Source organism: Babylonia areolata, chromosome 9, assembly GCF_041734735.1.
Source record: "Babylonia areolata isolate BAREFJ2019XMU chromosome 9, ASM4173473v1, whole genome shotgun sequence".
Lineage (NCBI taxonomy): Eukaryota > Metazoa > Mollusca > Gastropoda > Neogastropoda > Buccinidae > Babylonia > Babylonia areolata.
In genome coordinates, this window is record NC_134884.1 from 32,174,159 (window position 1) to 32,199,796 (window position 25,638).

General features: G+C 40.7%; 1 protein-coding gene across 1 annotated transcript in view; it reads left to right on the forward strand.

Annotated features, from left to right (window-relative positions):
- The window catches only part of LOC143285396 (piezo-type mechanosensitive ion channel component 1-like), a 213,963-nt gene extending 192,276 nt beyond the window's left edge, over positions 1-21,687 (forward strand). Inside the window, exons 47-53 of the mRNA XM_076592641.1 lie at positions 392-539; positions 1,096-1,375; positions 3,500-3,665; positions 8,964-9,077; positions 9,519-9,598; positions 11,988-12,219; positions 20,809-21,687. Coding sequence (XP_076448756.1) covers positions 392-539; positions 1,096-1,375; positions 3,500-3,665; positions 8,964-9,077; positions 9,519-9,598; positions 11,988-12,219; positions 20,809-21,097 — 1,309 coding nt within the window. The 3' untranslated portion in view covers positions 21,098-21,687. The remainder of the gene's footprint in view (positions 1-391; positions 540-1,095; positions 1,376-3,499; positions 3,666-8,963; positions 9,078-9,518; positions 9,599-11,987; positions 12,220-20,808) is intronic.
- Positions 21,688-25,638: the final 3,951 nt, after the last annotated feature.

The following is a 25,638-nucleotide window of genomic DNA, read 5'->3' on the forward strand; positions in this document are numbered from 1 at the left end:
TTTCTCTGTGTGAAATTCGGGTTGCTCTCCCTAGGAAGAGTGTGTCGCTACACTAAGAGTGCCACCCTTTTTTAAAAATAATTTTTTCCTGCCTGCAAGTTTTATTTGTTTTCCTACTGAAGTGGATTTTTTTTTGCACAATTTTGCCAGGAACAACCCTTTTGTTGCAGTGGGTTCTTTTACATACACTAAGTGCACGCTGCACACGGGACATCAGTTTATCATCTCATCCGAGTGACCAGCATCCATACCACTACTCAAGGTCTTGTGGAGGGGGAGAATATAACTGGCGACTGTGGGGGATTCGAAACAGTGCGCTCAGATTCTCTTGCTTACTCGGCGGACACGATACCTACCACTAGGCCAACAACACTTCTGTTTGGTGGTCCAGATTCCTGGCCATACCATTTTTGCTGGAGTTGCGAGCGCTGATGGACTGGATTTGGACAGACTCCACACTGGCCATTGGGAGCTGGCTTCAGATGGAGGACATCTACGCCAAAATCTTCATCCTCAAGTGCTGGCGCCATTCGGAATCTGTAAGCAATTGTTCTGCTGAGTTGTTGTTGTTATCTGTTTTTGCTGATTAGTTGTCTCTTGTTGATTTTGATTGAGAAAGACGGATAAAAACCTTACAGCAGAGTAATCGAAACAGTGGAGAAAAAAAATGAAGAAAAAAAAATCAGTTGGTTTGTTTGTACTTGAGCCACTTGACTACATATCTAAGAAATTGATGAACACAGTTTTAAGTCTTGCTGCTGTTAACGATGTTGGAAAAACAGTCTTTGACCAGCTTGTGTATCTGCCTATCTGCCTCACAAGTTCATGTTACATGGATTGTGTTATCTGATAGATTTTAATTGTGCAAGGCTGATGATGATGATCTTTCACTGACAACCATACCGAGTTCTTTCAATTTTCTTTCACAGTTGTCACTATATTTGTCATAAACAGGTCAAATTGCACAGTTTCAACGATGGCACAGTAGTCATATTGTATTCATCATAAGCTGGTATTCTGCTAACAGTGATGTGTGTTATTGACGGCTGTACTGATGAGCGCTCTGTTTGTGGGTTGATTAACGCAAAAAAACAGGCCTACCCAACTCCTCGGGCCCTGAAGAAGAAACCTGTGATCAAGTACGGGGTGGGTGGTCTCCTCCTGTTCGTCATTATCCTCATCATCTGGTTCCCGCTAGTCATCTTCGCCTTTGCCAACACGGTGTTTGATCCCAACCCCCCCACGGAGGTCACCATCCAGATCCAGCTGGGGGCCTACCAACCTCTCTTCAAGATGACTGTGCAGCAGAACATCCAGAACATCCCCCAGTCCAACTTCTCCTCTCTGAAGGACTACTTCAGCCGGGATCAGGCAAGTGTCTGTGTGTATGATTGGAGATTGGATGGTGTACGAGATTTTGGTCTTTCAACTCTCTTTCTTTACTAAGGACCTGAAACAGTGTACAAGATTTTGGTCTATAACTCTTTCTCTACTAAGGACCTGGGACAGTGCTTGAGCTTTTGGTCTTTAACTCTTTCTCTACTAAGGACCTGAGTCAGTCTGTCAGATTTTGGTCTATAACTTTTTCTCTATTGAGGACCTGAGACAGTGCATGAGATTTGGGTCTTTTATTCTTTTGTTACTAAGGTCCTGAGACAGTGTTTAAGATTTTGGTCTTTAACTCTTTCTCTACTAAGGACCTGGGACAATGTATGAGATTTTGGTCTCTAACTCTTTCTCAACAAACTACTGAGACAATGTATGAGATTTTGGCATTTAACTCTTTCTCTACTTAGGACCACACATCTGGTTCTACCTTGCACAATACCTTTGTGCATATTCAGTCCAAGATTTTGGAATTTTTCTACCAGTGATAGAACCACTTGTCAGAAACTGTTACATTGTGAATCAAAGATGATTTTTTGGGGGGGTTAAATCAGAAGTGCATGACCAAGCCAGTCATCTGCCATCATTTGTAGTGTGACCCCCAAAACAACCCTGAGAAATGCTATATAAGATCAACTCACATTTTTCTCATTTCTCTTTGACCTGGCCTGATAAGCGCATATGTGTGTCACAAATGCAATAGGCAACAAGATTATTGAAGACAATGTGGAAAAAAAAAAATTATGGCCCCACAGCAGGTGATGGATATGATTTCTAGTTTGATGCTGACGATGCTACGACTACATTTCAGCCCCTGTCAGACAAGCAGTGGCGTTGCTGAATATTTCTGACAGAGAAGAGAGTGGTTTCTCTGGAGTGTCGGCTGTCGTGTGCTCAGGGGACTACTTCTTGTTGCTGTTTTTTCTTTGTTGTTGTTTGTTCATACATCACGACGGGCGCAGTAGCCGAGTGGTTAAAGCGTTGGACTGTCAATCTGAGGGTCCCGGGTTCGAATCATGGCGACGGCACCTGGTGGGTGAAGGGTGGAGATTTTTACGATCTTCCAGGTCAACATATGTGCAGACCTGCTAGTGCCTCAACCCCCTACGTGTGTATATGCAAGCAGAAGATCAAATACGCACGTTAAAGATCCTGTAATCCATGTCAGCGTTCGGTGGGTTATGTAAACAAGAACATACCCAGCATGCACACCCCTGAAAACGGAGTATGGCTGCCTACATGGCGAGTAAAAACGGTCATACACGTAAAAGCCCTCTCGTCTACATATGAGTAAACGTGGGAGTTGCAGCCCACGAACGCAGAAGAAGAAGAAGTTCATACATCACACATCATTGTTTACACAGCATGTTCACACGTTGCACAATATCATTCACATATGACGTATCATAAGATAGAGACAGACAGAGCTGGACAGGCAGACAATGACAAGCACACAGCCTTTGTCCCAGCAAAAACGAAAGTGTATGAGAGTGCTTGAGGAACTTTTGAATGGCATGGTGAAGCAAGTTTCATTTTTCAGGCTCAAAGTTTTGTTGTTGTTTTTTTAATACTCATCTCCTCTGTGTGTGTGTGTAAGGAAAAGGATGAATGTGTGTGTGTGTGTGTGTGTGTGTGTGTGTGTTCAGAAGTAACTTTCTTTTTTTGCCTTTCTCAAATGACCACAGAGATCAGTTGCACATTTTAGAACTGATTTTTATATGGCGTTGCATCAATGTGGATTTAAAAAAAAAAAAAAAAAAAAAATTTAAAGAAGAAGAAAATTAATGCACCTTTAGCCATGAAATATTCAGTAAATCATGAAGGTTACTGGTGGATTTTTTTTTGTTGTTGTTGGTTTTTTGTTTTTTGGTGGGTTTTTTGTTGTTATTGTTTTTTAGTATCAATGCAAGGCAAGAAGTTTATTTCATGTGCCCCCTCAGCCTCCTGTTTTGACATGGTAATCTTCTGGTGTAAGCTGTTTGCATTAGATAATTTTCACATTCATTGTAATGAATGATTTCTTATGGAATCAACAAGCTTTGCTGTGGCCAGCTGGTTGGTTGGTTGTTACATGATACATATGTTCTGCTGTCTCTTGGATATCTTCAGAGAGGCATGTCCTACCTGAATCGCTTTGAAGAGGTGGACATCTCCGTCATCAGCTTCAACGGAGAGTCGACGGCTATCTGGGGCATCAGCAAACCAGCTCAGATGGAGATGATAGAGAATCTGGAGAACCAGAACAAGATGAAGCTGGAGTTTTCTATCACTGTGATCAGGTAAGCTGTGTCTTCTTTCCTTTGGCAACAGAGCTTTCTTTCTCCAGTATTATACGGGTCTGTTTAACTCATGAAAATAAGTGTGGCTGTCTGGATAGAAGGGTAAAAAGGGTCACACCTGGAAATCCCCATGGTCACAAGTGACTCTGGGTGTTGTGAGGCCAGGAACAGAGAAGAACAAGAACAGGTATTTTGTTAACAAAATGTTGACACTGTCGACAAAAGAATTGTACAGAATTTTGCCAGAAACTACTCTCTTATTTATGTGGTTTCTGTTTTAGGGGTTTTAGGGGGTTTTTTTCCCACAAACTTAAGCACATGCTGTACATGATACTTCTTTGGTTTATTGTCTCATTCACCAAGATTGACACCACACCAGGACCATCACAGAGGTCAAATTGAGGGGATAGCGGGGAGAGTCTTTGCTAGAACAGAACCCATCCTCTAGCTTTTTTGCCAGGGGGAACACTCTGTGAGGTAACCACTGCACCTCAGAGAGACTGGTGTATTGTATTTGTATTATATTGTATTACTTTTTGTCACAGCAGATGGCTGCTGACCCTGGGGAGAGCATGTCGCCACAGTGCAAGGCCACCTTTTGTTCTGTCTGCAGGTGTATTTGTCTTACAACCAAAGTGGATTCTCCTGCAGAATTTTTCCAAGGACTTTTGTTGCTGTGGGTTCCTTAATGTGCACAAAGTGCATACTGCACATAGGACCTCGGTATCATTTCTACACGTGGCAGTATCTGCACCTGTGGGACTGTGAGCATCGGTGGGCAAGAGAGTGGGGAAGGGACTGCACAACTCCTCCTCACTAAAAAAAAAAAAGTCACCTGTGCTGGTCAGGCAACCAGGCTAATGTCGGAACGACAAGCTAGCCCTTCAACACCCAGCTTTTCCAAGCCCTGCGGCGATGGAGAAGTGGTAACGGGGACAGGCAGAGGATGCTGCTGGCAGTTCCTAGTCACGACTCTGCACACAGGCGGCTGTGGGGTGATGGTCGTCAGCCATAGACTGGGGCAGATGCGGCGCCCGTATGCTCCCACAGTGTCAGAGCAGCCCTTTTTAGGGACAGCACTGCTCTCCCCACATGGGGAAGGGGATATAAAAGGATCCCCAACAAAGCCTGCCTCACCTAGTACCTAGTAGGAAACCGCACCTACTTGGACATCCAACAATAGCGGTCGAAAACAGAAGAAAAGAACCAGGAGTCATGCCCTGACTCTGGGTGCCTGGAATGTTCGCACCCTCTTAGACAGAGACGACAGACCAGAAAGAAGCACAGCGCTCATTGCTAGAATGCTTGATCACTACCAGGTGGATATAGCAGCCCTGAGCGAAACCAGGTTTGTGGGTGAAACCCAGCTGGAGGAAGTTGGAGGGGGCTACACCTTCTACTGCATTGGGAAGCCAGATGGCACCCAAGAACCTCAGGCTTGGGCTTTGCCATACGAACCAAACTTGCACGACAGCTTGACAGCCTTCCACGTGGGATAAACAACAGGCTGATGACCCTGCATCTGAAGCTGTCCAAGGATCACTTCGCCACAGTCATCAGCTGCTATGCCCCGACGATGACCAACCCTGACGACATCAAAGAAACTTTCTACGAAGAGCTCAGCCGCACCATTTCAGCAGTAGACAGAAAGGACAGGCTGATCATCCTTGGGAATTTCAATGCCCGCGTCGGCGTGGACTTCTCCTCGTGGCCAAAAGTCCTAGGACAGCACGGCACTGGCAAGTGCAACTCCAACGGACTGCTTTTGCTTTCGCTCTGCGCGCAGCATGGACTGACCATCACCAGCACCCTCTTCCAACAAGCGGACAAGTACAAGAACACATGGATGCACCCCCGCTCCAAGCAATGGCACATGCTTGACTATGTGATTGTCCAGCAGAAGGACAGAGGTGATGTTTCCATTTCACGCTGCATGAGAGGAGCAGTCTGTTGGTTGGACCATCGCCTGGTATGCAGCAAGATGAACATCAGACTTGCATGCAAGCTCCAACCAGCCAGGCAGAAACCCCATAGGAAGCTGAACATCCACCACCTCCCTATCACCAAGGACGTGCTGCAGCAGCAAATCCATGTAGCTCTCCAAGAAATTCCTGCATCGACTGATGTAGAAGAGGTATGGAGCACCTTTAGAGAGGCTGTGTACACAGCAGCAGCTGACGCACTCGGCTTTGTACAGAGGAGCCACAAAGACTGGTTTGACGAGAACGACTCTGGAATCTCCAAGCTCCTGAACACACTGCATATACGGCATCATGATCACATTTCCAGTAAAGACTGCCAGAGGAAGGAGAACCAGTTCTTGCAAATCAAGCAACTTGTACAGAAGAGGCTGCATGAGATGAAGAACACCTGGTGGGAGAGAAAGTCCAAAGAGCTTCAGTGCTTCAGTCCGCTGCTGATGCTCATGACATGAAGACCTTCCATGATGGTCTCCGAGCTGTGTTTGGGCCAAGAGTCACAGGATCAACCCCTGTCCGAGCCTTGACCAGACCACCCTCCTGACAGACAAGAAAGACATCCTTGCCCGGTGGGCAGAGCACTTCAACACCCTCCTCAACAGGGACTCATCCGTATCAGACGAGGCAATTGCAGCCCTCCCACAGCTACCAGTCAGTGACTCGATAGCTGCCCCTCCCACCAAGGTCGAGACCCAGAAGGCCCTGAAGCTGACAACGTCAGGAAAAGCACCAGGAGCGGATGGAATCCAGGCTGACATCTACAAGTATGGAGGCAAGGTGCTGACAGACAAGCTGACCGCCCTGTTCCAGTCTATCTGGGAGAGAGGGGAGGTCCCACAGGATTTCAGGGATGCTTCTGTTGTCCACATTTACAAATGGAAGGGAGACAAAACATCCTGCGGTAACCACTGTGGAATCTCCTCTGCATCAACGGCAAGATCTTCGCCCGCATCATACTGAACAGACTGGTTGACCATGTCTCCAACACAGTCATCCCTGAAGCACAGTGTGGCTTCTGCTCAGGCAGGGGAACATGTGACATGGTGTTTGCCGTACGCCAGATGCAAGAGAAGTGCCATGAGCAGAACAAGGAGCTCCACATGGTCTTTGTAGACCTGACTAAGGCCTTCGAAGTTCGGCTGCCCAGAGAGCCTAATCCAGCTGATTGCGTCTATCCACGATGGCATGCAGGCGAGAGTACAGGAAAATACTGACATGTCAGATCCATTCCCTGTGGTAAATGGAGTGATGCAGGGCTGCGTCCTGGCACCCACACTGTTCTCCATTCTCTTCTCTGCCATGCTGATTGATGCCTTCCAAGACTGTGACCGGGATATCTACATTCATTTTCGCACAGATGGCAAACTTTTCAACTTGCGGCGACTCCAGGCCAGGTCCAGGGTGTTTGAGGCACTGTTGAGAGAATTCCTCTTCGCTGATGACTGCGCACTTGCTGCACACACCCATGAGGACATGCAGTTCATTATGGACAGGTTCTCAACCTCCTGCAGACGCTTTGGACTCACCATCAGACTCAGCAAGACTGAGTCCATGTACCAACCACGTAGCTCACAGAACGCCAGTGCCTCCCCCCCCCACCTGCAATCAAGATCAATGATACAGAGTTCAAGTCCGTTGACAAGTTTTGCTACCTGAGCAGCACCCTATGCAGCAACGGAGCCCTTGATACAGAAGTGACGCTGTGCATCGCCAAGGCCAGCTCTGCCTTTGGCAGACTCAGCAACAGGCTGTGGAACAACAAAGGCATCAGGCTCAGCACCAAGATGAAAACCTACAGAGCTGTTGTGCTGACCACCTTGTTGTACTGCTGTGAAACATGGACGACGTATCGCCATCACATTCAACAACTTGAGCAGTTTCACCAGAGATGCCTACGAAATACCCTCGGCATAAAGTGGCAAGACAGGGTCTCCAACCTCCAGGTCCTAGAGAGGAGCGGTCTGCCCAGCATTGAAAGCCTGCTGATCCAGTGTCAGCTATGCTGGACAGGACACGTTGTCTGCATGACAGACAGCAGGATCCCGGAGATGCTTTTGTATGGCCAGCTGAAGGAAGGCATAAAGACGTTTGAAAACAAGAGAACACTGGCCATTAAGGAGAAGCGTGAGCGAAGGAATCAGGGCTCAACTTCTAGAGACGTTTTCCCTTGCAACACCTGTGGGAAGTGCTGCGCATCCAGAATCGGCCTCTTCTCCCATATGAGGACACACACCGACAGATAAGCCTGCCTGCCTACTCATCTGTCGGACCGACGGGAGACTCCATCATCATTTCTTTGGAATCCGTTTGGTGAATTATGGAAACAGGAAGGTACCTGGCACATACACCCCACCCCCACCCCCTCCAAGAACAGAGTATGAATGCCTATGTGGCAGTGGTAAAATTGGGCATACACATAGAACCTCACACATGTGTACGAGTGAACATGGGAGTCACAGCTCATGAATGATGAAGAAGATCTCATCCGAATGATTTAATACCCAGACCAGCACTCTGAAGTCTGGTGGATGGGTGAGTTAAAAATTGGTGGATGGGTGAGTTAAAAATCCCATTCTGGATGTGGGTCTCAGACCCATGTACAGTCGCTCCCTAGTTTGGGGCATTACTACTACTAGGCCACTCATCCACAGTAGGGGAAAGCAAGAGAACAGGGAAGAGTCACTTAGGTACTTGGAACGGCAGTGTATTCTGTGTCCTAGCTGTTAACACACATTCCATACACGGATGGCCTAATGTGCCATCTACCACGGACTATATATATGCACCATCTTCAGCCTTTGACGTGGTGGATGGCTGTATGTCTTGGACTTCACCTCTGCATGTCTGCACACACACACACACACACACACACACACACACACACTCTCTCTCACACAGAGGCTTTGACAATCAATGATCAAAGACTTTGGTAATGGAAGTCATGAACACAGTCATAAACAGGCTTGCTATGTGGTGTACAGCCCTTTGTTGACTTCACCTTTGTATGTCCACAGAACACACACACACACACACACACACACACACACACACACATGCTGCACTCTCAGCGCATGCGGCACGGGAGCACTGACATGGTGGCCACTTGGCATCAGCTGTGCGACCATTGGTTCAGTCCATTCTGTTCATAAGTTCTTGGCCATCTACACACTCATAATCTGTCACCTATGCACCCATGTCTCAGCCCCTTCAAGCCCCCTCCACCTCCCCACCCCCTCCAAAGTTGACTAAAGCAGTCCTCTTTGACTTGACGGATGAGCACACGTGTTCCATGCTGATTTCATTGCTGTGTATGTTTCAGGTCATCGGACACCTCGTCCAGCCAAACTCTAAACTGGTACTTCGAAACAGACTTATCAGATGAGGAACTGCTCAAACTAGCTGAAGTGATCAACGGGACCAGTAATGACACAGTGTAAGTATTTACCATCGCCTTTACTGTTTTTTGTTGTTGTTGTTTTTCAGCTGGAATAATTTTGTGATTTTATTTTGCATATATGTATGTCAGGTTACGTTGTTAGGGATTTGATTTTTTTTTAAGCATTGACCATACTCAGAGGACATGCGCAAACAGGCAAGATTTTAGAACTTATCCATTTGTCTATAATTAGTGTAGGTGAAAAGGGATTTGAATATCCTTGGTGTTGATGATCATTGATGCTACTGAATGCTGTGAAGCATATTCGAAGGGGGGTGGTTGGGGGGAGGGGTTGCGAGATGGTAATTTTTGTTCAGAAATGTCTGGCAGTGAGATGGAGTGAGAGAGAATCATCATTATACGTAGGAAAAAAGCGTGCGAAGGCAATGTGCAGAATGACATCAGTGAGATTTTCTTTTCTGTCGCTGTTCTGTGCAGGCGGGTGAACGGAGTCTTTCCACGTTTCATGCAGCTGAACTCCAAAAAGGGCGTATCGGCGGCCAAGCCCCTGATTGAAGGTCAAATAATTGCTCACTTCTTTTTTGTTGTTGCCTTTTTAAAGAACATTGGATATTAAATATTGGGATTTTGCGCTGTTAATTTGTCTGTCATTGTGGATATTTTTAAGTGTGCATTATGAATTTATATATATATATATATATATATATATATATATATATATATATATATATATACAGAGAGAGAGAGACAGAGATAGATGGACAGATATATTCACATTTGCAAAAAAAGTGGTGTGTACACACATACATGCATACACACAATGTTTTTCTTTTACCTGATGATTAATTTACACAGTGATCAAGGAATGATGTATGGATTGTTCATTTACTTTTATTTCACTTGTGTCTCAATATGTTATATTTTTCGTACCTCAGTGATGATTGATTGGTGGGTGGGTGTGCTGTGATGGTGTGCCAGTTATTTGTTTGTTTTTACATCCCGTGTTTATCTGTTGATGAGCATTTGTTGGTTATTTGTTTGTTTTTACATCCCATGTTTATTTGTTGATGAGCATTTGCCAGTTATTTGTTTGTTTTTACATCCCATGTTTATCTGTTGATGAGCATTTGTTGGTTCTTTGTTTGTTTTTACATCCTGTGTTTATCTGTTGATGAGCATTTGTTGGTTATTTGTTTTTTTACATCCCGTGTTTATCTGTTCATGAGCATTTGTTGGTTATTTGTTTGTTTTTACATCCTGTGTTTATCTGTTGATGAGCATTTGCCAGTTATTTGTTTGTTTTTACATCCCGTGTTTATCTGTTGATGAGCATTTGTTGGTTATTTGTTTTTTTACATCCCGTGTTTATCTGTTCATGAGCATTTGTTGGTTATTTGTTTGTTTTTACATCCCGTGTTTATCTGTTGATGAGCATTTGTTGGTTCTTTGTTTGTTTTTACATCCCATGTTTATCTGTTGATGAGCATTTGTTGGTTATTTGTTTGTTTTTACATCCTGTGTTTATCTGTTGATGAGCATTTGCTGGTTATTTGTTTGTTTTTACATCCAGTGTTTATTTGTTGATGAGCATTTGTTGGTTCTTTGTTTGTTTTTACATCCCATGTTTATCCGTTGATGAGCATTTGTTGGTTGTTTGTCTTTACATCCCATGTTTATCTGTTGATGAGCATTTGCCAGTTATTTGTTTGTTTTTACATCCCGTGTTTATCTGTTGATGAGCATTTGCCAGTTATTTGTTTGTTTTTACATCCTGTGTTTATCTGTTGATGAGCATTTGCCAGTTATTTGTTTGTTTTTACATCCTGTGTTTATCTGTTGATGAGCATTTGCTGGTTATTTGTTTGTTTTTTTACATCCCGTGTTTATCTCTTGATGAGCATTTGCTGGTTATTTGTTTGTTTTTACATCCCATGTTTATTTGTTGATGAGCATTTGAGTGAGCTTAAAGAAAACTGTTTCTGTTTTAATGGTTTGAAGCAGGCAGTGAAATAAACTGTTTTGTATTGAATTAGAATTAACTCAGTCAGCCCTGTGCCCACGAACAATGCTGTGATGCCATCAGACTTTTGTTTTCATAAAAACAGTTTCCTTGCTTCTACATAACACATAAACTGCAAGCAAAGGGAACTGACTTATACAGTACTTCTGGCTGTGCGTCCACGCTTGTCAGTTTGCAGGAGAAGAACGGTTGATTTCTGCGGGGGTTTTTTTTCTTCCATCAGTATGGCAGGGAAGCCTTGCAGAATCTGTAAACTCCCAATAGGAATTGAATGGATTAACTCACTCCAGACAAAGGGCCCCGATCAAGGCTTTAGATAGTTTTGAATTTTTGGAGTCGGGCCTTATTTACATAATGACATTATAAGCTCAGAATATCTTAACTGACCTTTCCACTCTCCACTGCGACCAGTAAATGCAGAGTGTGTTGCTGTGCTGGTGAGCAGGAGAGTTACTGTCGCAGTGACTGGTTCACATGAACAGTGCATGTCAACAGTGATGTCTGACCCAGTTTCGTCTCAGTCACAAGGCAGACAACAGAATTAGACGAAGGGGCCCTATTTTGGCTATATAACATTCTGAATTTAATCTGTTTCAAACTCTTGTGTGCTTTCATGGATTTGTTAACAAGTCATCAGTGTGTGCAAATTTCAAACAAAAAATATGGATACTTTTATTATCTCACTGTATGATAGCATAAGAAGGGAGGAAGTTTTATATTTTGTCCCCAACTAACTTGTTATGTTACTGATCAGTTTGGAAGTTTTCAGTTCATGAATTCTAAGCTGTTTTTTGTTGGGTTTTTTTTTGTTTTTTGTTTTCTTTTTTTCTTTTTACCCATACAAATGGGTCATCTGTGGGTGAAATCAGGTGAGCTAACTGGCAGTACGAAATGAGTTAAGCAGCGTGGTTTTGATCGTGGTCCAGGCACCAATGGCTTTGGCCTGACCAACCTGACCCTGGGCCTGTCCGGGGAGGGCGGGGTGGGCAGCCTGGCCAAGTACTGGAGCATCGAGGAGGAGGTGTACGGGGGCTCCCACTTCATCCTCAACAAGGACAACCCCAAGACCTTCCCCGCCTCCTTCACCAACAGCATCAAGCTGATCACCTTCAACGACCGCAAGGCCCCCAGCACCCTCAGCTTCCTCAGTGGCTACGGGTAGGTTGGCATTTCATGGTGATGATTGATTAATGATGTGTGTTTCTATCTATAGGCGTAGTGTGAACTGTGTGACCCGTAAGCATTAACCCAGACACTTGGGAAGCTTGAAGCCTCCCAGTGATCATCCTGGAGGCAGTAGATAGTACAGAAAGGCCTCTCCCAAGTTCGAAAGAGAACTTGCCCAATGGTCAAGAGGTGAAACAGCAAGAGAAGAGAGGCCCAAAGTCTTGTGACAGACATACCAGCATCAGACTTGGTCTGTGCAAAGTGTGGGAGAGACTGCCCTCGGGAAAGGTTCCTTCACTTTGATTTTACTCACTCCACTCAGGTGTGAATGTGATGCGTTTACTTAATTTGGGGAAAGAGAGAATTGGGCCTCACCTTGACCACTGACTGGCTGACCGCCGACTACTACTGACCATTAGTCACAGCTCAGCATAATGGCCACTGGACACCGCTGATCACTGACTGACTTCCATTGACCACTGCTGACTGCCACTGACCAATGCTTGACCTGGGGGAATATAGACCTTGGAGAACATATACCTCAGGGAATATATAGACCTGGGGGAACTTTGACATGTAAGGCAAAAGTAGCTGTTAAAGACATGAACTGCCATTGAAGGAAACAACGATGAAACAATTGAAATGTCACCAATCCGCCGCTCTGTTGTCAGCTGACGACAGTTTGGTGGTTCTCTGACCTGTTCATTTGTCGCTGGTCTGCTGAACTGTGTTTGCTGCCTGATCAAAACTAGATTTTTTTTTTTTTTTTTTTAAATTCTCTTTCACCTAGCATGTGTGACAATGATAATGTGTTATTAGTTTTGTGTTTTGTCCAAACTTTACCGAAAAGACACGAGACCAACCCAGAGAAAAGACAAAGATATTTTATTTCACTAAGATTTGAAAGAAGAAAGCACAGGGTGTCATTATGGTGTTCATACACTCTTCCTTGCACACCACTGCATGAGTGTACGTGTCAGCATTACACAGTGCACATGAGACACTGATGCAGGCACTCCATGCTAACTGAACCAAACCCAAATGCATGCAACCAGCCATGACCATCTGCACATCACACACACACACACACACACATACACATGCACGCATGCATGCATGCACGCATACTCATATGCACACACGCGCGCGCATGCCCATACATGAGTGTGCACACACACACTCACACACAAAAACTGTGGTCTTCTCACAACATTATTTCAGTTGATCAGTTAAAAAAGTAATTAAGTGAATACACACACGTACACACACACATACTCATATACGCATACAGCCACACTAACATACACACACACACACATACACACACACACACATTAAGCCAGTTGATACAGTATTACCAATAATGCATGGGTCCTTCTGTCAATGGTCACAAAAATGCATTCACATAAAAAAAAAAAAGCTTTATTAATCATATTCAAATCACCAGCATAAATAGGGAACACACTCAAAGACATTTAAACCCGTTGGCATTCCGAGAGCTAGACAGGCATAGAAACCAAACATAGAACAATAGAATAAAAAAATAAATAATAATAAAATAAAAGGTTGTTTCAAATAAACATGATGGGCATAATCTGTGACATTATGCCACTTGATATGTGCGTGGTAAGGTTCACTTTTAGAAAACATCTGCATACAAGTGTGGTTTTTAAATGACAGCGTTTTCGATGTGATATTATTAGTGATTTTTTCTTTATGTCATTCACCCTCTCCACCTTGTTCAGAAGCTCTTGACAGTCTTCAGTTTTTTGTGTGTGTTTTATTTATTTATTTATTTTTTACCTTCTCCTATTCTGTGTGGGCCCTGAGTTTGACTGGAGAGCTGATCTGATTCCTCTGCAAATCTGAAGCGGGCGTTTCATTTAGTTGTGGTAATTTGCTCCCCGAGATTTGTTATTCTGTTTTCTGTTGGGTTCATTTCTCTTTATTTGAGATTTACTTTTTGTTTTACGTTGGTTCACTCCGCATACATTGTACCTTTGTGCCATTCTAAGTGGGGTATGAGATAATGAAAGGGCTATTTTATTGTTGTTTAGTTTTAGTTTTGTTGTGTTGTTTTTTTTGGGAGGGGGGGGTGTTAAATGAAGTGAGAGGCTGCTTCATAGTCTTTTGAAATGATCTAAAATGGGGAAAGACAAAGAAAAGGCTGTTCTATAGTTTTGTTAATTTTTGTGTGTGTGTATAACTTGTTGAATTTCTTTCTTCAGTTATTATTGTTTCAGAAGCTTTCAGTTTCTTTAGCATATCCCCCCTTAACCCCCCTCCCCTCCCCCTCTGGCTGCATATCTCCTCTTCCTCCCCACCCCCTCCTCATTGCCCTCACCCCTCCTCATTTTCCCTGAGACATTGTTAGCTAAGTTTAGGCTTCATTTATTTTTTATAGAAAAGGAAAGTATCAGTCTAATGAATATCACAATAACAATAGTTGTTCACAATTCACCATCATCTTACACACGCTGTTAACAAGTGAGATGTTGTGCATCATATTACAAAACAAAATGTGACTGCCAATGTGCCATGTTTGAAAACAGTTTGTGGGGTAACTTTATTTCTTGCTGCATGTTTCTGTGTTGATTGCTTGCCATTTTTATGCGGCTGGTTTGTTTTTTGGGTTTGGGTGTTTTTGTTTTCTTTTTGTTTGTTTTTCAGAATGTTTTCTCTGTTTGTGAAAATCAAAGCTTTTGATTATTAGTCTTCCTCTCAATGGAAGAATATTTGAGCCTTCTTTGAGAATATAGTACATTAGGCAAAATGGTCAGGATAGCCACTTATAAATCTTCCCCCTGGAATAGAGTGTGGTGCATGTCAGGCATAGAGACCAAAGTTGTCATGCTCTGTCAGCATGATCTCCCTGGGAGAGAGTTTAGAGAGGATGTGTTGGATGGAGGGTAGGAGGTCAAAGCGAGAGCTGTGTGAGCCAGTGGTTTCTCTTCTGCAATGGAAATTCATTTAAAGCTTAGTATTTTGTGAAGGACAGTGACTCAGACTAGGAGGCAAGATTGCACTGGCTCTTAGTGATGCAGCCTTGAGGGCCCAGTTAGCCTTTGGGAACCACCCCAATGCAGACCGTCTCTTGGCCAAGAGAGTGGGGAAGTAACTTTGGCAGAACACTCTCCATTGCAATCAAATTCCAGCCCATATAGTCTGGTCAGCAGTTGCCTCCCCTGCTGTTCTGATCGTCAAAGTTGGAATGACAAACCAACCAGGGGGAACGTTTTGGAGGGGTGACGGGTTCACAAGAGGTTGCATCTTTTATTGGTGTTATGTTGATTTTCTGTTTTTACAGTTGTATTTCTTCGCTCTTAGCGCTGTAAGAAATATATATATATATATAGATAGATAGATAGATAGATATAGATAGATAGATATCTATTTTGATATATATTTAAAGCATGATTTTCTTATTCCTTATACCTCCTGTGGAACTCCCTGCCTTATAAATTAAGGCACTCCCAGTCCATTTCCAGCCTCAAAACCAACCTCAAGATTCTTTTGCTCAGAACTACCTTTGATTTCTTATCATGTATGTGTGCATTTAATGATGAATAATTTGCTGTCTGTTTTACTTTGATGTACTTTGATGCAGTGTCTTTTCATAGTTTGTAAATGTTTCTTGCGTGGTTGGACTTGTATGTTTCGCTAGAGGGTGTTACATATTGTTATATATTCTTATTGGAACTATTGCATTGTGAAGTGCTTAGAGGGCAAAATTTATTTGATTACTATTTTTGTTGACGTTTGTTTCTTTAGATTTTAGATAACCTTTCTGATGTTATTACTGACATTATTATTACTAGTAGCAGTAGTAGAAGTAGTAGTATTCATTCGCTCTGAACTTCATTCACTCGCTGATTCCCATCTTGTCCCACCGGTGCAGAATTATTGGTCTGTAAATGTCCTTCATTCTGTTGATCCTCTTGTGTTTGATACATGGATTGTGTTTGTCTGTTTCTTGTTTGGCTGGTTGCTGGCTTGTTGGTGTTCTTCAGTTTGTCTCAGATCTTCAGCTTCTTCTTTCTAGTTTTGATGTTGTCCGCTGTTTGTTTCTTTCTTTAGATTATAGATAACCTTTCTATTGTTATAACTATCATTATTGCTAGTAGCAGTAGTGGTAGTACATGTAGTAATATTCATTTGCTTTAAACTTCATTCACTCGCTGACTCTTCCTATCTGGTCCCACTCTGGTGCAGAATCATCGGCCTGTACATGTCTTTTATCCTATATCGTTATCATTATTACTGTTTGTTTCTTTAGATTATAAGTAACCTTCTGTTTTTACTTGCCTTCTTCTTCCTGTTTTTGATGTCGTCTGCTGTTTGTTTGTTTCTTTAGATTATAAAAAAAACACCTTTGTTGGTATTACTATCATTATTACTAGTAGTAGTCGTATTAGTATTCGTTGGCTTTAGGCTTCCTTCACTCGCTGATAATCCTGTCTCGTCCCCACTCTGGTGCAGAATCATTGGCCTGTACGTGTCCTTCATCCTGCTGATCGGGCGCTTCCTGCGCATGGCCACCACGGGCCAGTACCTGACCATCATCTTCCGGGAGCTGCCGGTGGTGGACTCCATCCTGCAGCTGTGCCTGGACATCTACCTGGTGCGGGAGATGAAGGAGTTCCACCTGGAGGAGGACCTCTACGCCAAGCTCATCTTCCTGTACCGCTCCCCCGAGACCATGATCAAGGTCACCCGGCCCAAGCCCAAGCAGGACTGAGGAGGAAGGAAGGAGGAGGAAGGGAGAGGAAGAGGAGAAAGGAAGAGGGGTTTTTCTTTGGGGACATCTTTGTGTGCTCCAAGTGTGTGTGTGTGTGTTACTGCCTCTCGTGACAGTTCTTCGTGTGCGAGGTTTTTTTTTGTGTGTGTGGGTTTGTGATTTTGTTGTTGTTCTTGTCATTTGGTTTCATGCCCCTGGTTTTCATTTTGGTTGTTAAGTTGTATTGATTTTTTTTTTGGGGGGGGGGGGGGGGGGGGGGGGGTCATGTTGTTGTTGCTGCTCTGCATACCTAGAGGGCTTAATAGGGCAGTGACTTACATTGTTGTGTGTTTGTTGGATGTTTATTTTTCCTCACATGTCTGTGTACTCATCACCTTTCCTGGTTGTTGTTTTCGTTGGTTTGTTTTGTCTTTCATCCACATGGCGTTACATTCATGATTGGATATAATGTTAGTTTTGTTCCATTTGACATTCACCTTTCTCTTTTTTTTTCCCCTGTCATTTTCATCAAAGTCTTGTGTTCATCATTTTGTTGCTGCATATTTATGCTGTCATCATTTTGACTGTTACTTTCCTCTCCTCATTCTGGTGTCGAGTTGTAATTCATATCAGTGCAAAGTATATCTGTTGTTGGCCATTAGACCACCAACTTTACTTGCTGCTGTTAAATTTTTTTGGTCTAACTTTTCCCCCTAAAAAATATATATATTTCAAAGGATTTTTTTTTAAACATTCTGATATTGCTGAGTTTGTTTTGTTTGTTAAACTGAAGTGGCTATGTTTGACATTGAGTAAGGTTTATAATATGCAAATTTATTTGAAATGTGTGTATTGTTGCCTCTAATTGTCCCATTACATCCACCTGTATTACTAAACCATGTGAGGAAATTCAATCATGCTCAGAAAATGTTCATGGATGTTGGTATTTCACTTCAAAATCATGTTATTATACGCAAGTCACTTTCATAAACATGTCATTGTTGCTTCTGGATTGTGGCATGGTAGTCTTCTGCAAAACAGGTTTATAGACTGGATGAAATGAAGGTTAGCATGCTTTCTAGTCTCCTAAAAAGATGGATGAAGAAAAGAAATGCTGTAGATTTTGTTCACTGTTGTGGCTTCTCCCCCCTTCCATCTCTGATATTTTGGCACCGAGGATCACATTGAGGCTGAATTCATTCTGTGCCTGGTTAGCACTGGGGTTTCAACAGATGAGGGTAGAACGGCTTTGTAAGGGGAATGAGGGATGAGCAGAATGAGGATAGTGGCACTGAAACTGTGTGAATGACAGGGCAGGAAAAACAAAAAAAATTAGTCCTGAAGCGAGTTTAAATTTTCATGACTGGCTATTAACTTATAATTCAACCCATTGACGATCATTTGATGAATTAATTTGCCTGCCAGAATTTTGATTCTTTCACTTACGTTCCTATGTATTCACAGGGCAGTATGGAACAGATGCTGTTGGAAGAAGAAATGAGGAGTGGATGAACGAGATGAGACTGAAGAGATTAGATTAGATAGTGAGAAAGCCTCAGAACTGGTGACAGCAAAAGACTGAATGCAGATGGTTTTCTAGCATTCAGCAACAACAACAACAACAACAACAAAAAGAAATAAATCTATAAGTATTGAGCAAAGTATCGTGTAGCAGTTTTATAGCAGCCTAACAGTGACACAGATCACAGCAAGCATTAAGCGTAGCGCAAAGTAGAGGAAGTAAGAATAGTTTAAGGGACAGAGGGAAGGGTTGGACATTTTCAGCACGGTGGTCTAAATGTTGGTGACTGTGGGTATGTTTGTTGTTGATTTCCTCAATAAACTGATCAGGATGGGGGGAAAAGGTGGTTGTGGTGAATAACGAAAAGGAAGAGATATCATCTGACTCTTGAGTTACATCCGTTAATTTCTAATAATACTAATTTATCTTTATACTGACAATGTAGATTGCAGGATGCTTTGTTGTTTATTTTTTTTCTGCTCCCTATGATGAGTATTATGGTCTGCTCTGCTGTATATCTATTTTTGATCATGTGTGTTTTGGATGTGTGTGTGTGTGGTACCATTCACTGGGAACATGCGTCCATATTAATCATCATCAAGAATGAAGGCAGCCTTGTCAAAGCCACATTTGCGCTTACTACCTTTTTTATATAATCATTTTTTGTACATTGGTGATCATTACATGCTCTTGTCCTTTCTCTCTCCCCTTCTCTTTGCTTGTGTTTAAAAGAGTAACTATATTTGGGCACTTATTATTTCATGCAGGACAAGGCAAATACATACGTAATGCATTACTGAGTAGCTTTTTTTTGTATCATGTCACGAAGTATTATCTTGGTAGAGTCGTTGCATCCTTAGCAAAGTAGGGACTAAAAAATTACAGCTTGAGCAGCAAAAGAGTTTGTTTGAAAAAGGCGCAAGTGATGTTACTGAGGAGACAAATAAATTCTGCCTTCTACTGTCCTTGGCTAGTTAAATAAGCTGCTGAAGTATTTCTCCTCAAGAAGCAAAGCAGTATGTTGAAAAAAGAGGTGAGAAATGGAATGTGTCATTGAAGACACATCCCCAGCTAGTTTGACTAGTCTGCTTAAACGTTTCTTCTTGGGAAGCAAGGCAAAAAGAGGAGAAAGATGGTATGTGCCGTTGGAGGGACAAATCAATTCTGCATTATCAAATCCCTAGCTAGCTAGTGTGTTGAAGAAGAGGTGAGATGGTATGTGTCACTGGGAAGACAAACCTGAAGAAGAGATTTGACAGGGTAAGGGTCCGAGTCGACAGTTTGATAAGAAAAAGATGATCACATGAAGAAGGGCTAACAGCAAACATTGATAGTTATGTTGACAGAGGCACCTGCAACCTTTGGAGGCAACGGTAGAAGTGGAAGTTAAGCTTTTCCGCTTCTCAAGGCATGAAAGGATGCTTCACTTTGCTAGTTCAGTAAAGTAAGAGAGAATTTATTGCCATCAAAACCTGCGGAAAATGCCCTTTTTTTAATCTTTTTTTTTTTATGTGTGCATGTGTCAACTGTGCTGATTGCACAAACCTCAACTTTTATTTTTGATGTGAACAAATATTTTGATTACATATACATATATATGCATTTTTCACTTAATGTTCACCACTTGCCCAAAGGCGAATGTCTGGATCACAATGAAAGTTGCAATTAAGACTTTCTTTTTGTTTTTACTTTGTTTTCTTCTTGATTTATAACATGCTTATTCAGGTGAGTCATTATCCTAAACCTGTTCCTACATATTGTCTAGATGAATAAATTATCAAATGACATGTCGATTCTCAGTTTTCTGAGAAATTGTTACCGTTCACATGATTTCCAGGCTTACCCGCATGATACTTTGACTGCTTCTGTAGGATGGGTATCATATAATTGATTTTTGATATTCTTCATGTTTGGTATCGTTTTATTTATAATCTTACTTTACTGTTGATGTTACTGTCTTAAGGTCAGTTTGTGAATTTGAAATTTTTCTCTCTCATTCTTTTTGTTTGTGCATCTCTCTCCTTCCTGAAGTATCAATGAATTGAAGTGAGGTGAGAAATGGACATGACAACAGTGAAAACCTGTTGGAATAAGATATGTGATTGAATTAATTGTTTCCACTTTTTTTCTTTCTTTTTTTTTTTTTAATCACCAACATGTGTTTATTTCCCTGAAGTTTAGACTTACTCTTTCATTGCATCATGTTTATTTGATTAATCAGTGACATATTTGTTTATTGCTTTAAAGCTTAGATTTTTTCTTTTTGTTGCGTCAGTACTTTTCAGCAGCTTAACACCTGATCCATCTTTTACTGATCACACTTTATGATGTGTTCTTGCAGCATCATTAGCCTGTACATCGGCTTTGTGTTAGTCATCTCCAAATTCTCCCGCTTGACGTTTGCCGATAATGTGTCCTTCCGGATCATGTTTGACGAAATGCCAGATGTCGATCAGATGCTGGAACTGTGTCTGAACGTCTACCTGGTCCGAGAAATGAAGGACTACAGACTGGAAGAGGAGCTCTTTGCAAAACTGTTGTTTATCTACCGCAGTCCGGAGACGATGGTGAGGTTTACCCGGCATCGCTATTTGATACAGGTGCCATTGGAGGAAGAGAAGCCGGACTAGATTTTGTTTTTTGTTGTTTGTTTGATTGTTAGTTTGTTTGGGGTTGCAGTTAAAACTTCTTTTTTTTTCTTCATTTATGAAATGCATATTCAACAACACCAAAACAACCCTAACATTGAGTAACAAACAGTCAGTTTGAGTTTCACCTCCTTGAATTTTGAACTTTAAAAACTTGTTAACAAACCTTTCTTGATCAGAAATTTTTCATGCAATGAATCAGTATGTGGCATTCTTCATTTGCAGAATCAAAGGTTTTGGGGGTGGGTTTGTATGTGTGTGCTCTTTAATTTTATTATTTTATTATTTTATAATTTGTCTGTGTCTGTTTAAATGTACAATAATTCAGGTATTTGAAACCTTGAAAATCTTGACTGAAATTAATTTTTTTTAAATATGTGTATATATAAATCCCCAATAGTTGACAAGTATTGAGGAAAAAAAGTTTTGGGGAAGGGTGACAGCAAAAAAATACAACAAATTATACAAGAAACGTATTCTGAGTTTATGGAGATATTCACTTCTTGGTTAGTGACCTTATCTTGCCATCTTGAACATGTTGCGACTGAGGTTTGTGCCATGTGTTAGAAAAATTTACTCAGCTTTTTTTTTTTTTTTTATTTTTTTTATTAGATTTAAACCAAATCCAATTCACTTTTAGAACTCCTCATTAGCATTTTTGGTTGTACCTTCTGCTGATTTAAAACCATGGTAATCCTCTATGTTTAACTTTCTTGTTTTATTTCTTCTTCTTTTTTTTTCTTTTTTTTTTTATATTTATAGACGTATAGTGGTCTGTATCATTGAATAGTTTTGGTACTTTTCATGGAGATGTTATGAAGTGCTGAGTTTGAAACCAGTATTTGATTGATTATCAGTCAAACTAGGTGTAAAAAAAAAAAAAAAAAAAGGAAGTTTGTGAATGGACAGCAAAACTTAACATAATTATTTACATCATTATTTTAATTGAAGATTTGTTTTCTTTCACTAATTACTAAGAAATAAAATAATAATAGTAATGATAATACAATCATATATATCATATCATCCATGTAAACAGCTGTCTGCAAAGCATGTAAGTCACAAGGTAACAATACATATTCAGGATATTGTATGTTTGATTTTTCAACAAATTTGCTATTTTGGGTGTGTAAGGTGGCAATGCTTCCAGCTGAGATGTGTTTAGTTTACCAAAAAAATTTGCGTATTTTAGGTATGTATAGCTGCAATCTTTGAGCTGAACTGATTTTTTAATGCAGTGTATTAAAAAAAAGAATAAGAAAAAAGGGTGGAGCGGTTGGGTGGGGAACACTAAAACTCATGAAACTTAAAGCTTCTTTTTATAGTGATGACATGTATTTGGACATTCTTTCTCCACCCATGTTCACGAGTTTTAACCACTATATTTCATTGTTATTTATGCCATTAGTTGCTACCCAGGCTGCAGGTAAGGTGAACAATCAGTGTTACACCTCTGAGAATAATACTGCTGCATACTTAGTGTTCTGTGAGGGTTTTTTTTATTTTTTTATTTTTTTTAAATTAGTAAACCCTGTGTTTTTCTATTCATTTTCTCATTTTCCCTTCGTTTTCTTTCCCACAGCATTCCATCTGTTATGTCATGGTATGTTTCAGGAAAAGGGTGTATGGGGAGGGAAGGAAGGCTTAATATACAGTTAATAAAATGTAAAACTGTGGTTTCCTTGCCAGCATGATTTTCTGTGTAGTTACAAAATTAAACTTTTGCGGCCGAGAAGAGAGACATCCACTAGTGGTGTTGGAACGATTCTAGGTACAACCTCAGAAACCAGTATATCATTGTGACATGGGACATCCTTCCAGATGCAAAATGGTGCTTCTTGTTTCTTTTTTCTTTCTTTTTTTAACATTTTATTCCCCACACCTGTCAGCTTTGTGAACCTGTTCAGATTTTTTGCTCAGACCCAAAGAGTGTTCTTGCAAATGACAAAATAATTGCCTTCCAACTGACTGTTAAAAAATGATAAAACATTTGATATTCTTTTTATTCTTACTTTTTTTTTTCTTTTTCTTCCCATAAGTTAACTTGCTTTTTTTTTTTTTTGTCTCATATTGTTATGCCAGTTTGGTTTTGTAGTTTGCACAACTTTTGTATTTCCTTTCTTCTTCTACATTTAAGTGATGATGGCTATTCTGTCTTTGGGTCACTAAAAAACAGTTCATTCTTTAGGCTCTGTTGACTTAGATCTGCAGGGTTTTCTGGCTCTCTCGGTGTGTTTTAATGCGTCTCAGTGACTGTGTGGGAGGGAGGGGGAGACAAAAATACTATTTCACTTGTTTTTTCTTTGCCACAACAGACACTTTTCTGTGTAAAATTTCATCTGCTTTTTCAGATTTTTTTTTTTTTTTTTTTCTTTTTTGATTTAAAAAACGAAACAAAACATGGTCTTTTCGGCTATCACACACTTTTCTTCTTTCGCTTTGCATGTTCAGTTTATGTTCTGAGATTAATTCAAACTTGCCTGGAAGAAAAATAATTATAAATTGAAAATTTTATTGCTGTGGTTACTGTTTCCAACCTGTTGGATTAATAAACACACAGTGCATGTGGGGGCTAGCCATTGTCTTTTTATCTGGTAACTCCCATGGGATAAGTTTTTTAAGACCCATTACCCAGGTTTGATTTTTTGTTTTTAATATGAAGGGTTCTCTCAAATCAATGAGCAAGTTAACATCTTTAAGAAATAAAGAAATAAAAAGTTTTTTTTTTAAAGCAGTCGTAAAGTTTCAGTCCATTTGGGGTTCAAAATTAACCTGGTTAAAAAATGATTTATCAACAGTTAACTACAACAAGTGTAAATGTTTACATTCATAAATCTTTTCAGCAGTATTGTTTTGGTTGCCTTTATCTTTCGAGGTGGTATATGTAAATTTATGAAGCTGTACAGGGTGCCTTGGTTTGTAAATTAAAAAAAACAAATTTCTTGTATTTTTTGCTTTTATTTTCTCTATATTTTCTTTTACAAGCCAGAGATAGAGAAACATCATGTACCACTTTTTATATGGGCATTACATTGTAGGTTGTTATTAGTGACAATGGTGCATATTGAAGAATCTAACAGATCAGACAGTAGAAGTAGATGATCTTGAGACCAGAACACAGCACAATTTCCCTCACTGTGAAAGAGGACTTTTATTTTGTAATTTACCTCCCCTTCCTCCACCAACCTCCGACTCCCCCTGTTATGTTTTGGGGTGGTTGTTTCTTTTAGTGACAAACCTGGCTTTGGTTATGTTTGCATGTTGTTACACATTTTTTTTTTTTTTTTTTTTTTTTTCCAAATTGTTGGATGAAAATATTTTTTCCTGTTCCTCTGGTGACACAGATCATGTTGATCTCAAATAACTACTGAAGGGTATAGATGTTGTTCACAGTGTTGTCAGTAGATAGTGCGTGTTGTGCTTCAGTTTGTTGACGAAGTCTAATGCTGTGTTGGTAAGTTGGTGTCTTTTTTCTTCTTTGTCACATTCTCTTCTCACGTAAGAAAAAAAAAAAGTTTGGCAAAGATTAAAAACAATTATCCAGCACATTGCAATAGTCCTGGGGTGAAGTTCAAACATACTTACATCATCAAGGGGACAACAACAAAAAATTATTCTGGCTTGTACATTTACTCAGTTTGGCGGTTGAAATTGTAAATGAATCAAATAAAAAAACTTGAAATATCATGTTGGAGAAATGTCCTAGTTTCATTTCTGATCCTTTACGACCAATACTGCACAAAATGAAACGTCAGTTTGTGATGGACTTTAAGTAGGTATGCAACCAAGAATCATCAGTAACTGTCAAATCAACAGATGAAAATATCACACACACACAATCTTCAATGGATTTACTTGTTCATATCCAGGCAAACAGTCATACACACTGGTTCACATGCCATGTGAATATAATACTGAATTATATAAATATCTTGCTTTTCTCTCACTCGCACTCAATTTCTGTAGACGCTTACAAGTTGTGATCAGTTCTTATACCAGTAATGAAACTTTTTTCTTTAAAACAAAAGAGAAAAGAAAAGGTCAGTCAGTAGCTTATGCTTTGTCTTGGGTAGATATTAATAATCAACATATTTTTTAATCGAACAGTTTGTGATAATGTGAATCCTGTCATATTTTTTGTGGATTTTGTGCAATCTGCTTATCTTATACACTCTTCTGCTATATTGTCTGCTTTATACTTTTTGTCATGCTATCACATGGTTTGTTTTGAAAATGTTTACCATATTCCCCCTATGTCTGCTGGTCCAGTTATATTTGCTGTTCAAAATGCCTTGCAGATGTACTTCCTTGCTTATCAGTAACATATGCTTGCTTTTTGGTTGTAGCCTTCTGTTTCATTATGCATCCTTTTTGTGGCAGTTTTTATATTTAACAGCAACAACAAAAAAGGCTGAAGCAGCTGATATATTTTTTTAAAGTTTGTGTGTGCATATGAGCGTGTTTTGAGATTTCAGCTGTCTCTAGGTGCATGCATGTATGACGTGTGAAAGTAGTCATTTTGA